Source organism: Lagenorhynchus albirostris, chromosome 1, assembly GCF_949774975.1.
Source record: "Lagenorhynchus albirostris chromosome 1, mLagAlb1.1, whole genome shotgun sequence".
In the NCBI taxonomy this organism is placed as follows: domain Eukaryota; kingdom Metazoa; phylum Chordata; class Mammalia; order Artiodactyla; family Delphinidae; genus Lagenorhynchus; species Lagenorhynchus albirostris.
In genome coordinates this window covers 45,502,185-45,517,608 of record NC_083095.1, presented here as the reverse complement: position 1 = coordinate 45,517,608, position 15,424 = coordinate 45,502,185, and the positions used below count along the sequence as shown (strand labels likewise).

At 40.7% G+C, this 15,424-nt stretch overlaps 1 protein-coding gene across 1 annotated transcript in view; it reads right to left on the bottom strand.

The window, feature by feature from the left end:
- Positions 1–13,685, bottom strand: part of ATG14 (autophagy related 14) — a 38,885-nt gene extending 25,200 nt beyond the window's left edge. Inside the window, exons 1-2 of the mRNA XM_060142270.1 lie at positions 13,462–13,685; positions 898–960 (exon numbers count right to left, since the gene is read on the bottom strand). Of these exons, the coding sequence (XP_059998253.1) occupies positions 898–960; positions 13,462–13,682 (284 nt within the window). The 5' untranslated portion in view covers positions 13,683–13,685. The remainder of the gene's footprint in view (positions 1–897; positions 961–13,461) is intronic.
- Positions 13,686–15,424: the final 1,739 nt, after the last annotated feature.

The following is a 15,424-nucleotide window of genomic DNA, read 5'->3' as shown; positions in this document are numbered from 1 at the left end:
AGAGTAGCCCCTACTCGCCACTAGAGAAAGTCCGTGCACAGCAACGAAGACCCAACACAGCCAAAAATAAATAAATAAATAAATAAATTAATTACTTTTTTTTTAAAAAAAAAGGCATAAGCCGACTTAGGCAAAAATTTGTTCTAAGGAATGAAGTGTTCTATAGGAAAAAATAAGTTTCCGTGATAGAGTAAGTTAGAGAAATGACTGAGTTAAATAAATCTAAGCAGGTTTTTCTAATGCAGAGTATCTCTGAAGATTTCATCTACTCATAAATGTGTTAATCAGGTCTGGGGTGTGTATGGAGAATAGTGACTGGATCAGTTTGGGATAAAAGGTTCTACAGGACAATTCCCAAATCCAGAGGATGAGAGATTCATCGGGTGCTCATTAATACTCAGATTCCTGGGCCTACCCCCAGACCTACTGAATCAGGATATCTGAGGACAGGATTCCAAGAATCTACATTTTTAACCAGTACCGAAGTTAATGAATTCTGATGTAGATGTTCTGCAGACCACACTTTGCAAAACCCTGATACAGAAGAATAAAGATAAACAGAAGCAATAATGTCCTACAAGAGCCACCACTGCTAGTCTAATATGCCTTCTGTCCTGGACCCATTTACAATACGTCAATTATCAGGGCCAGCGGTTTGATTCATCCATCCAGTCACTGCCTGCTGTGAACCAGGCACCAGGTTTGATCCCAGTGTTTTCTAGAAACTTGATCAACTCTCCTATTTTGCTTCTCCCAGATGTACTGCTCTTCACACGGGGAGATTTGTAACCTAAATTCAATAAATTAGCAATCCACATGTATGCATACCACAGCACTGAATTAACCATGTGGTGACAAGACAACCTCCACAAATTAAAAAACAAAATGAAAACTCACTCTTTTTGAAATTCTTCTTGCTTGCTCTTAAGCTGGCTTAACCTTTCCTTCTTGTCTATAAACCTGTAAGAAAAAAATTCAGTGTTTTATTTAAATGTTTATTTTTTTTCAGTTGAATGAGATTATGCAAATTCCTGAGAGCCAAACATTTCTGCAGACTCATCAGGAAATGTCACTGTCCTGAACATATCTTCTCAATGGCACACAGCTGCTTACCATTTGGTTATTTAAAACTAAGTTCAAATTCTCAGCTTTAAAACTCTTTCATGGGTTTATAAAATATGCCTATAGGTTTTTTTCACCCCTAGTTTAAATTGTCCTCCAAAACAGGTAAATCAGAGCACTAAAATGAATCGGAATTCAAGAAAACAGGCTTCCATTATAAAAATAATTGTAATTATTAAGCTTAATTTAACCCTACTCTCATTTATAAATTGGTTCCTCATAATTCTTAAAGTACAATTTTTTTCTCACTAATTTTACTGCTAGTCATTACGGGCTAGCAATTTACTTAATAAAAGTTATCAAAAGGAAAGAATATCACATTGCAGTTCATTTTTGCTGTTTGTCACTATTCTACCCTTATTCTTATTTTCTTCCTGCTACCTTATGTGGATTAGTTTGTTTTTTTTGCAGTTTAAGGTAGGAAGTTCAATCATCAACTTTAAGCCTCTCCCTTTTTAATATAAGTATACAGAGTTATGAATTTCCTCCAGAAGTATTGCTTAAGCTAAACCCTAAACATTTTGATATCGTGTATTTTACCACTTAGTTTGACATTTCTAATCTTCCATCAAATTCCCTCTTTGACCAATGAATTATTTAGAAGTGTATTGTTCAATTTCCAGATATATGGGTTTTTTGGTAACGTACTGTTATTTTTCTACTTTAACGCTGATGTGGTCCCAGAATATTCTCTATGAGATTTTAATCTTTTGACTTGAGACTATCTTATGGCCTTGCATATGGTGCGCACGTCTCGGTCAAAGTTCCATGTGCACTTGAAAGAAAGTGTTTCCTATAGCTGCTGGATACAGAGTTCTATAAATGTCAACTAGCTGAAGGTGGCTAGCAGTGACACTCATATCATCTAGGTCTATGCTGTTCAACACGGTAGCCATCAGGCACATGTGGCTACCGAGTACCTAAAATGACTTGTTGCTTAATAAGAATTTTAGGTAAAAAAAAAAAAAAAAATGTATGACTAACATCGTGCAACTGATTTTGAATTGAGCTAATGGTGGCTCACTACTTTCAAAGAAACAAAGGTAATGCCACATGCTACAGTAACATGGTGTGGAGTCCAAGATTAGGCCTTTGGCTATCTCCTGAAAAAATGAAAACAATTTAATAGAACCATAACAGCCCTAAAAATCTCTTCCTTAAAATAATCCAGACATAAAAGTCTCTCTAACATACTATTTCTATAATCCCACATTTGAAACATACCCAGATATCTACTTCTAAATGGAAGGGATAAAATGGTCTAATTATGACCCTACCATTTAATAGTCAGTCACTGAAAATGTACAATATATATTAAACAAGAAACCAAATCAGATAATATTACATGTGACAGAATTATATACTTACATGACTAAATTAAAGTTAAATTAAAAATTCAGTTTCTCAGCTGCACTACCCACATTTCAATAACCACATATGGCTGGGGGCTACATTACTGGATCCATGGATACGGAACATCACTGCACAAAGTTGTATTGGGTAGCACTGCAATGGCCAGTAAGGTGGTAACTACATGAAACAATATTAGAAAACTCAGAAACCAGTGTGGAATGTGGACAAATTCATAGATTCATCAATTAATTTATCAGGCATTTACTATGTGCCTGCAACTTATGACAAAGCATTTTACAGAACGTTAAGAAATCTAATCTTTCATTTTTCTGCAACTGGCTGTGAACTAGACAGGTTACTTGTTATATGCTTCCATTTCCTTCTATCAAAAATGAGAAACGAATGTGGTATTTACTTCTACCTAATGTGGTGATTCATGCTCCGATAAGCTGAAGGAGATGACAAACTCACAAGACTCATCCACCTGTGTAAACAAAGGACTGACATGGAGGATAAAATCCTGCTTTTAGGGGCTATAAATCAGATCTGTTGTAAAAAATGCCACTTTGCACTAAAACAAATTGGGATGATAACACTGTCCAGCTTTATATCAAGCTGGTTAGTTCTCTTGGGTTTTGTTTAAAAAAAAACCCAAAACAAAACAACAACAAACTTAAAACATAAACATACAGAGGACAGCAGGAATAACAAACAGAAGATAACAGTTCCTACTGTATCAAACACTTCATGAGTAATGTCATTCTTCATGAAGGAAATGAAAAATAGGTGGTGTGAACAAAGCAAAAGCAGATGGTTATCAACGAATGCAGCTGGTCAGCGAGCCAACTGCTCACCAGCTCCTCATCCATTCTCTGCATTCTCCATCCCAGGACTCACAGAGATAGATTAGGAAAAAAAAGAAAAAAGAAAAAGGAAGGGGGGAAAGGCCTTTTTTATATACTGTCTTTGAAGCTAGGTTTATCACGTAAAATGTTTTGTATCCTTTTTCACTTCAGAACATAAAGACCTATCTCATTCTTTAACAGGTACACAGAATTTCACTGAATGGACATCATATAATTTATTTACAGAAATACCTACTGATGAACATTGCCACCGCTTCCAAATTTTCACTATTATCAGTAATGTTAGAAATGAATATCTGGGTGCATTTAGGTTTACATGGCAACTCCTGGCAGTTATCTTTAAATTTCCTCGGAATCATTTCATGTTATATTTCCAACCCTACCAACCTGTTTTCTTACTCGCAGCACTGCCCATTTTACTCTTTGCTAACCTTACTGGCCTCCCACTCCCTCTCTTCAAAGACAGTTCACAATTCATTTATTTGCCTTTCTTCATTTCACAGTTAGAAATGTTTAACACCTTTTCCTATCTTATTGGCTACTTTTCTTCTGTTATCCCCCTATGCCCTTTGTTCACTTTTCTATAGTTTTTTTTTTTTTTTTAATTTTTGGCTGCACTGGGTCTCATTGCTGTGCACGTGTTTTCTCTAATTGCGGTGAGCAGGGTCCACTCTTCATTGTGGTGCGCAGGCTTCTCATTGCGGTGGCTTCTCTTGTTGCGGAGCACGGGGCTTCCTCTAATTGCAGTGAGCAGGGTCCACTCCTCATTGCTGTGTGCAGGCTTCTCATTGCGGTGGCTTCTCTTGTTGCGGAGCATGGGCTCTAGGCATGTGGGCTTCAGTAGTTGTGGCTCGTGGGGTCAGTAGTTGTGGCTTGTGGGCTCTAGAGTGCAGGCTCAGTAGTTGTGGCGCACAGGCTTAGTTGTTCTGCGGCATGTGGGATCTTCCCTGACCAGGGCTTGATCCCGTGTCCCCTGCATTGGCAGGTGGATTCTTAACCACTGCGCCACCAGGGAAGTTCTATAGTTTTTTTTTAAAGGGTTATTTATTAGAGAAATTATCTATTTCCTTTCATACATCTTGAAATTATTCTTCCTCAATCTGCTTGGTGACTACTTATGTTTCTGCTCTACAAATTTTCCAAAATTTTATGCAGATACATTTATCAATTTTGTTGTTGTTGTTCAGTGGCTCTACAGTTTTCTATTGTTTTCCGAAAAGAATCTGCCCGTAAACTATACCATGCATCAGGGCTTTTACAACACTATTCCTTCCTTCCTTCCTTCCTTCCTTCCTCCCTCCCTCCCTCCCCCTCCCTCCTCCCTCCCTCCCTCCTTCCCTCCTTCCTCCCTCCCTCCCCCCTCCCTTCCTCCCTCCCTCCCTCCCTCCCTTCCTTCCTCCCTTCCTTCCTCCCTCCCTCTTTCTTTCTTTCTTTACTTATTTATCTATTTAAGCCGGGTCATAGTTGCGTCACGTGGGATCTTCGTTGTGGCATGCAGGATCCTTTTTTCTTTTTAGTTGTGGCATGTGGGATCTAGTTCCCTGACCAGGGACTGAACTTGGGCCCCCTGCGTTGGAAGCACGGAGTCCTAGCCACTGGACCACCAGGGAAGTCCCTACAACACTATTTCTTATATTTTCCTTCCCAATTTAAAAATGCCTTCTTTGTTATTTACCAAATTCCTCCAGACTTATATTTGCTTTTCTTCCCTACAAAAGTACTCCCTTAAGCTGACTTTAAAAAGTGCCCCCGTGATAGAGACTGATGAAAACTAGGAGCAGATGGTCATACAGAGTCTGGGTTGTGTGCCACCTCTTGTAGTCAACAGTGCTACAAGAGATGGCACACAACCCAGCTCAGGCTTCAGAGGGAGCTCTCCAGCAGTCACATTTGCGTGGGCTGCCCCTTGAGGACAGGTTAGAGGTGGCCTTGCTAAGGGAAGGAAGGCATTATAGGCAGAGGAAATTCTGCTGTTTCACAGGTGAGAAGTTAATCTGTCCTGCCCTAGAGAACCTCAATACACCAGCGGGACAGCAGGGACAGGAGTGTGCTGCTGATAAGGATCAGTTAAGAGTGTGACCCTCATCACTCCACGCTATCCCATGGCCACAGGTCGTCCTGGGCGACTGAGTGGATCTGGCTACAGGTGGGACTGGTCACCTAAGTCTGTCCCACGCGATCAGAAAAGTAGCACCCGGGCATGCACTCTATCAGGGATCCTACTATTAATTCTGTGCTAGATGATCATTAACATCGTCATAACACCTACAACTTACTGAGCACTTACTTAGTGTCTTTCATAAAATAACTCTAATCCCTCCATCCGCCTTCTCAGTTCTTTCCCTCATCCTTTGTGCCTAGGGTAATGGCAATAGAAAAGTCCAAGAAACACTACTAATGTATTTTAAGAAAGGTAAAACAAACAAACAAAAAACACAAAACTTTTGAATATGCCATTGAGGGCCTTAAAAATTAGCAAACCCTTTGAACCAGTTATGCAATTCAAGGAAAAGATCAGAGGTGACGGAGAAGATTTATGCCAATTGTGGAATTAGTCATAATAGCAAAAACTGGAAACTTTAATGTCCAAAAGGAGAATGATTATCAAACGACACTATATGGCCATGAAGGACATCAAAATATTTTTGTAGACAAACACATTAGTATGTGTTTATGAGATGCTGGGTTAAAGAAAACAAAAAAGCAGAGCATCAAACTATATACACATCGTATGATTCCAAATGAAAAAAATATATTTACAAGCACACACATACATATAAACAAGGCTGGAAGCAAATATAACAAAACACTAACAGTTGTGAGAATATGGGCAAAATCTGTTTCCTTCTTTAGGTATTAATGTACTTTACAAGTTTCCTACAATAATCATACATACTTTTATAATCAGAAAAAAAGACAGTATTCAATCAATTAAAATTTCTCAAGCTCTGCCTTTGAGGATCATATCCACTGTAAAAATATACACAATCCCCTAAAAGTATCTAAAGTCCTTAGGTCTCTTGACACCGATTATATTCCTTAGGTTCCTTAAATCTAAAAGCAGAAAATGAGCATTAACAGTTTTTAGGTCAGTGGTGGAGAATGATCCCCAGCTCGAATTTGGATACAGGTTTGGTGAAAAGTTAACGATGATTCTGGCTCTAGAAATAAGGCAGAAAGGCTTCTTGGGGAAGAGAGAGCACAGATGCACCTGGAGAATAGCACAGCAATCTCCCTTATTTAAGCAGAAATGGTTAAAGAACTGCATATTTCTTGAACTAGGATACTAACACAGCAAGAATTACTAGCCATCAAATTTTTCTCCCTTAAATTCTTTAGGCATTTAAGGATATAATGTTTATGGACAACTGCAATATGAAAAAACACAGTCCTTATCAGAATGGTTCTTCTATCTTATGTTAGAATATTTAGGTATGAGAAAATACACAGCTGACCCTTGAACAATGTGGGTTTCAACTGAGTGGGTCCACTTATATGCAGATATTTTTCAACAGCAAATACTACAGTACTACATGGTCGGAATTTGGTTGAATCTGTGGATGTGGAGAAACTGCGGATAAGGAGGGCTGACTATAAATTACAGGAGAATTAACCCCTGTTGTTCAAGGGTTAACTGTAGTAAAAACATACTCCACTGGCAGGAATGAAGGTTAAGTGATTAGGAGAAAGTAGAAGCAGAGCATTGTTTCATTGTCTCCCTTGTAAAATGGGAATAGTGATTATCCTACTTGGTTATAGGGATTCAATAAGATAAATGTGAAAGCATCAGGTACAGGCACTTAGCACATAATATAGGCTAGTTTCCCTTTTCTTCATTGCAATGAGTGATTTTGCACTTAATCTTACTAACGTATTAAATTGAATATTTATTTATTTATTTATACATGTATTTCAGATCTGGAGATAAATTCAAGAATTAGCATAGCCCAGCAATAAGTAAGGAACAACTACTCTGAGTTTCCTCATTCTAAAAACAGATTAATAACTCACAGTTTTGTGGTAGGGAACAAATGACATAATAAATGTGAAATTCTTTTATAAATTCTAAAACGTACACATAATGTTAAGAGTAGCCACTGATACTGACTGAAAACAAAAGTTACATTTTCTTAGCAGATCCACATGTATTGGTGTAAATACAATTAATAAGCTGCATGGGATGGGAGTTGTGACCCTTCTTGAAAGACAATACCAAACAGAACTCAGGTTGATAAACCCTTGTCTAAAGATGGGGAGTCCAGCTACCTATAGAGCTTTTATTCTGCTGAGTGGGGCATACAAATGTGGGCCCAGAATCAAAATCCCATGACAATATTTTTATTAGCGACAGTGACTGACAACCAAAAAGATACTGGAGGGCAGAACAGAGATGTCTAAAGGGTAGTTTTTTGGATGTTGGCTGTGTCTTCCCCTTGAAATGTTTCGTAACATCTACATTTCTTGCTCGTCCTTTATCCCACCTCTCAATTTGTTTAGCGCCCATATTTCTGTTTCTTGGTAGAACTGTAGCATATATTCTTAAAACTCATCAGTGAAGGTAGTGCTGCATCATTCCTGATGCAGGGTACATATAAAAGCAATACAGGAACTTCCCTGGTGGTCCAGTGGGTAAGACTTCACACTGCCAATGCAGGGGGCCTGCATTCGATCCCTGGTCAGGGAACCTGCATGCCGCAACTAATCATTTGCATGCCACAACTAAGAAGCCCGCATGCCGCAACTAAAAAGATCCCCCATGCTGCAACTAAGACCCAGTGCAGCCAAAATAAATTTTTTAAAAAAAGCAATACTGGGCTTCCCTGGTGGCGCAGTGGTTGAGAGTCCGCCTGCCGATGCAGGGGACACGGGTTCGTGCCCCGGTCCGGGAAGATCCCACATGCCGCGGAGCAGCTGGGCCCGTGAGCCATGGCCGCTGAGCCTGCGTGTCCGGACCCTGTGCTCCACAACGGGAGAGGCCACAACAGTGAGAGGTCCGCGTACCGCAAAAAAAAAAAAAAAAAAAAAGAAAAGCAATACTACCCATATGCTCATAAATTTTGCCCTTCTTTTTGATCCACACTTTAAAATAACTGGTTCCTAAACCAGCAGGCAGATGTTCCTGGGTATCCTCAGATTATGTTCCCTGTAACACTCCTACACTATCATAAACTGGTAAGCAATTTTTTTCAGTTTTGAGTGGAAAGATTACTTCAACTTGTTATCTATTGGGTAGCAGTCTTATTTTTGGTGTCAGATAAATGTATAATCCAGAAAATTATGTTCCTGTTAAAAGACCTGTAATTTTTCTTTAATAAATTTATTTATTTAGTTAGTTTTTTAAATTTTGGCTGCTTTGGGTCTTCGTTGCTGTGCGCGGGGTTTCTCTAGTTGCAGCGAGCAGGGGTTACTCTTTGTTGCGGTGCACGAGCTTCTCATTGCAGTGGCTTCTCTTGGTGCAGAGTACAGGCTCTAGACGCGCAGAGGATTCAATAACTGTGGCACGCAAGCTCAGTAGTTGTGACTCACAGGCTCTAGAGCTCAGGCTCAGTAGTTGTGCCACACGGGCTTAGCTGCTCTGCGGCATGTGGGATCTTCCCAGACCAAGGATCGAACCCATGTCCCCTGCATTGGCAGGTGGATTCCCAACCACTGCGCCACCAGGGAAGTCCAAGACCTGTAATTTTTAAATGTTCTCCAGTACAAGATCCAAAGGAGATTGTGTTGAGAGTACTGCTTAAAGTCATTCCTCTTCATCTCTTAAGAAAGCACACACATCAAAAGGCAGATGAAAAAGCAGAGAAGAAAGTGGGCACTGTTTTCGGACTGAGGCCAAGGTGGGAGATGAGGAAAGGATAGTGCTGGGAGGGTACCAAGGTTATAAGGAAGTGTTCCCACTGAACAGTAACAAAAAAAGTAGCGCATTCAGGTATTTTTCAATCTAACTGCCAAACTCATACTGTCCACAAAATTATGTAAAGATGCATGTTCCCTTCTTAGGAGTCAAAAGAACTAATTATTGGGAGACAGATTTGTTCTTTAATATCTAATTTTCCTTGAACTGCTAAACCATTACAAACTATTTATTCAGCTAGTCTACTAATTAAACATGAAAAAAATCTACATTTACAAGAACTTTGATATGCACATCACATTCAAGATCCTTATAGGCACAGCTAATCTGGCTAATTTACTGAAAAGAATCAGAGGTTAAACAAGAGTATTTAAATTGTACTGTAAGATTCCATATTTTATTTCAAAGTGGTTTCCCACAGTTAGTGAGGAGCTTTTCATAAGTAAAAGGAAAAAAGAGTCTGAAAGCAAAATTTTTCTTAAATACTGAAGACAACAGAGTATCTCACAATCAACCTTTGGCCCAAGAAATTTAAGGCTTATTAGTAGTCAGTGTAAAGCTTTGAGAGCAGAGACCTGCCTTTCTCTTCTGTAACTGCCAGGATATTTTATGCAGATAACTGTACCCAACGAGAGCTCAGTAAAACTGATTTGACCATTAGGACTGTGGTCCTGGATCTCAACAGATTCTCACATCCTATTAGATGCTAGGCAGTGTTCTGGGAACAAACGAAAACAAACAAGCAAACTCCTCTTCCTTAGGAATACAAGGTTCAGAACGGGGAACAATGGAAAGAAAGTGAAGTGAAGCTGTCTGTTATCCCTGAACCTTAAAATTTCTTTTTCATTTCTAAATTTTGAATGGTTCTGGTATTTATTTTTCACTTTTCTGCTTGGAAAAGTAAAAAGAAATCCACTATAACACATCCCTCTTCCGAAAATAATGTGTATTTCAGCTTCTAAAGTTGTCTTGCCTTTACCATTCCTTCAACAATCTGCTTATTGTGTGCTACCCACTGCCGCTGCACTAAGCACTGGGGATCCAACTGAACAAAACCAGAATTCAAGCCTGTGTGGAACTACATTCTGGATGCAGTTACTTTCCTCAAAAAAGTAACACCACTTACCATGCTCAATACCATGAAAGAATTGAGTATTGTGACAGAAATGGGGGGGGGGAGAGGTGGAAGTGGGGACCTATCTTAGTGAAGGTCAGGGACGTCTCACTGAGGAAGTGACATTTAAGTTGAGACATGAAAGGAAAAGTGACAATCAGGAGGAACAGTGTTCCAGGCAGAGGGAACAGCAAGGAAAAAGACTCACGGGTGGAAAAGTTTCATGTGTCTGAGGATGTGAGAGAAGGCCCAACTACTGAGCTGTGAACATGAGGGTACATGGCAAGCGTTTATTTTTTGAGTACGTAATACATGCTAGACATCATGCTAAGTACTTCAGTGCATGCTCTTATGTAATCACTACCAGAAACCTATGAAGTTAGATACTCCATTTTCAAAATGAAATAAGCACAGGAGAGATTAAGAAACTTCAAAATCACATAGCAAGTGGTGGAGCTTGGATTCAATTCAATACAGCTTGAATCCAAAGACCACATTTTAAACTCAACCTTACAGCCAAAGTTAGAAGGTAGGCAGTAGCCAAATCACATGGGGCTTAATATGCCATAGTAAGAAGCTTGAATTTTATTTTAAATAAAGTGGAAACCCACTGAAAAGGTTTAAGCAAACAGTGACATTATCTGATTTACATTTCTACTGTGGCTGTTGTGTGAAGGCCAGAGGAAGGCTAGGGAGGAGCTGTATGTGTAAAAGAAAGGAAACTAATAAGTAGCCAGGAGAGAAATGATAGTGGTCTGGACTAGAAGTAGACAGATTCAAGATCTACTCTGGAGCAGATCAAATTAGACTTGTCAATATTTTGGATACACGGAATAAGAAAAAAGGAAAAAGCTAGGATAACTCCCGGGTTTCTGGCTTTAGTGACAAATGGGTCATGATTTATAATAATGAAGTGATTCAGAATCGTACTAAGTTTGGGAAGGAAGGGTAGATTGACCCAATCATTCAACAAATCTTTATTAAGCTTCTACTATGTGAGGATACAGCAGAGTACAAAACTGTTTTGTTCTCACAGAGCTTACATCACTGGAGCAGGGGGCAGTTAGACAAATTCATATGTAAACCATAAGATGGTGATAAGTGCTATGGAAAACAATAAAGCAGGTTAAGTGGGAAAGGAAGTTACTATTTCAGTTGAATAGTCCAAAGAAAGAGTTCCTCTAATGTATGAGCAGAGGCCTAAAGGAATCAAAGGAAGGAGCCCTGAAGACTTCTAGAAGAAAAGAGTTCTGGCAGTCTGAAAAAGACTGCAGTGGTCCTGAAGCAGGAGTGTTCTTGGTATGTTTGAGGACTGGCAAGGAGGCCAGGATGGTATTGCAGAGTGGGTAAGGGAAAAGCAATAGGAGATCAATGGAGGAACAGACAATACAGAACTTTGGATAAGGACTTTGGCTTTTTTTACTTTAGGTAAAACAGGAAACCCCTGGAAGATGTGAACAAAGGAATGGAGGAGTGGTGTTACTCTGGCTGCAATATGGGAATTACACCATAAAGGAGAAAGGGTGGAAGCAGGAACTCAAGAGGCAATAATCCTCTGGTGGACCAAACCAGGAGGGAGTGAAAGGGTTAGGATTTAGGATAGGTTTTGAAGGGTGGATGGGATTTGTTGATGGGATCATACATGGTGGCATTAAGAGAGGAGTCAAGGAAGACTGGAAGGTTTTTTGGCCTGTGCCAGAGAGTGAGGTTACCATTTACTGGGCTGGAATGAGCATGAGAGGAACAGATTTATGACGGATAATCATGAATTCAGTATGCCATATTAAGATGGAGATTCTCATTACAAATTTAAATACAGAGTATGCAGCTGTTTTCTTGATTTCACAAAGGCCTGGGTTGGAGATACAAGTCTGGCAGTCTTCAGCATATAGACAATATTTAAATTATGGAAATGAATCTAAGAAAAAGTATATAGAGAAGAGGGTCCAGAACTGAACCCATGATAAACTCCATCAGTTAGACATTTCCATCTCATACCTAGTATTCTTATGATAAAACTGTATTAATTTTTAAAGTTATTACTTATTACATCATCCGTTTCTAAAGTCATCAAGTACATCAATGAGACACAGTGATGAACTAAAAGATTGTATCATACAAATCTCCTCAAAAGAAAAAGAAATGAACTCCATTCATGATGAGAGGACTGTCAGCAACTCAAAAAACACTTCCAAATACAGCCGTTATATAATCCAGGGGTTAAGTGCATGGCATATGGGTTCAGGCTGCCTGGAATTTAATTCTGGTCCCCACACTTATTATCTGTGTGACCCAGGGCAGGGTACTGTGCAGTTTCTTTAGCAGTATGTTACAGAAAATAACTTACCGGGTGGTTGTACATGAATTAATACCTGAACTTTTGCACTGAAAAAAATTAGCTGGCTTACTATCATTGACACTAAGTTATTGAAACAGAAGTTGGGCCTGAGAGACCTTGCAGCTAATCACACTAATTTTTCAATTATCTTAACCAAGGACTTGCAGGTCTCTTGTTTAAATTTCAAAACAAGGCCAAAACGCGTTCTTGAATTCTCTTAACTAAGGGCTTGCAGCTCCCAATCTGGATTTTAAAACAAAGCCAAAACACATACCCAAACTCCTTAGCATCTAAAACAATCTTTGGAAAAGGGAGGAACTAGCTAGCCTAGTTCACACATTAGAGTAAGCATGTCTGATAAGATCCACCTGTGACACAGGCTACCAGGGCCCGAATCCCTCTTAACCAGTTATTTGATTCTCCTTTAGTCTCTCCTCTAGAGAATGAACGTGCTTTCGAAAACAAAGGTTAAACCCAGCATTTCAATTGGAGTGGAACAAAGTACCGAGAATCCAACTCTATGGCAGTAATAGAAGACCTCTCCACAACCACCATCTATCCCTCTTCTCTAGTACCCAAGAGCACCGTGAGGTCAGACTCCTCTCGAGTGGGTTAAGGGGAAACGGCGATCTTCTCTCTTCTGGCCTCCCTCCCCGACGCTCTCCTGGGAGCAAAGCGCCGGCGCAAAACAGTTACCCTCCCTACCTCCCCCTCCTCTCGCTGGGCTCCGGGGCCCAAACTCAGGCCCCAGGCTCCAGCCTCCGAGCCGGTGGAGACACCAGGGTTAGAAACCATAGGGCCGTGGCGGCTGCCGTACCTTTCACGGTCGCGGCCGTCGAAGTAGACAAAATCGCCGCTCTGGACGCACTTGGCGCAGGTCAGCCGCCGGCGGGTGGTGTTGCACAGTGGGCACCGCTCGACTGCCACGTACAGCCCCTCCGCATCGTCCACGGAGTCTACGAGGTCCCGGGCGACGGGCTGGGGCCCGCAGCCAGGAGCCTCCGGCGCCCGGGATCCCTTCCCACTGGGAGACGCCATGATGGCCTGAGAGCAGAGTCAGTCACGTGGGATTTTGTTTTCAACCAGGTGCATCCTGGGCGAGGAGGAGGAGGGGCCTGGGGAGGGGCCGGAAGCGCGGCGGGAGTCCCGCGAGACCCTAGCCCGGCCTCACCTAGCTCTCGGCCGCCGAGGGCCGAAGGGGCAGTGGCTTTTTCTGACTGCTCGCGGGCGGCCGCTTCTGAAGCAGGAATTATGCTTAGAGGGGCGAGTCAGCCCAGCAGAATGTCATCAGCGCTCAATCACGCCCAGGCTACACGTTAACGCCTCCAGCTCGTGCAAGAAATAGTAATACGATGCCCTAAGGATTCTGGGAACACAATGAGGGAATTTCTGTCATTCGCTCTGGATGCTTTTAAATTTGGCTAAAACAACCGCAGAGTTGGGTGAGGGAACCGGGTCTTGGAACGAGGTTGAATTTTGGCCCACCCGCCTTCTTAATAGCTGTGTAATTCGGGGCAAATTCCTCACCTCTCTCAGCCTGTGTTCTTAACTGTTAAATGGAGAGAATTTCAGTACCCACCTAAGGATTAATAAGTAAATCCGTTTAATAGTAATCTGATAAGTACTTTACCAATAATAGCTAACCAGTGGAAACAACTGTACTGAACGTGTAAATCAAAGTTGTATCTTTATGAAAAATAAATTTTAATGTCCAGCATTCCACCCCTTCTCTGGGCCATATCTTAAAGAATTTGAACTAGGTAGAATTTAACATGGTTAGATGACTCCAAATTTCTTTCTGTGGGGATAAATAGGGTGGGTTGGAGGATTATATCAGAGTAACTAGTGTTTGAATATGCCTGTAAACTACAGAAGAAAAAAAAATAGGCTCATAGGTCAAATAATCAAGACCACTGATTCTCAAGGATTATTTTGGCAGGCTGTAAATTAATGACTGCCCTAAATTCTCTCTCCAGCTAGGGCTTCTCTCCCAAGTTCCATACCCCCAAATTCATAACTGCCTACACTAGGCTTAAAGTAATGTACAGTGACCACCAACAAACTCAGCAATTGGGAAACTGAAATTAAAACTGAACTCTCAGGCATTTCCTGGCAGTCCAGTGGTTAGGACTCCAAGCTCTCCCTTCTGAGGGCCACAGTTCGATCCCTAGTCGGGGAACTAAAATCCCACAAGCCTGCACGGTGCCGCCAAAACAAAAATAAAACAAAAAAACCCTGAACTCTCCCTCCCCACAAATGTCTCCTCATCTTAGTGAAAGACAATCACTGCCCACTTGGGAACAAGGGCCATGACTCCTGTTAGCCCATCCCTCCCTGTTAATCTCCACCTCTCCATCAAATGCGGCTGATTCCACAACCTAATTAGGTCTTGAAGCTGAGCTCTTTGCTCCAGCCTCTTAGTCTTATCTGGTCTATTTTAATACAATTACATAGGATTATAAAAGTACCTCCAAAAAGCCCAAAATCCCTAAACTGTTTTCGAAGAAGACCTTATGCTAAACCTGAATGGTTCCTGAAAGTTTAAGATTTATTTTTAAGGGAGAGAAATAATTTTCTCTGACCATTTCAAACAAAAAGATGTTTATTTAATTTTTCTTAAGTTTTCAGACTTCCATGTTTCATTTGTCTTCTGACAGGATCCTTCACAGGCCCGTACCCAATGGCCCGGATCATCTACTCAATATTTAAAAAGGCAAAAAATAGACAATTTTCTATCCTGTTTTATGCAGTTATTTGAAATTTCTATATATTGCTATGTA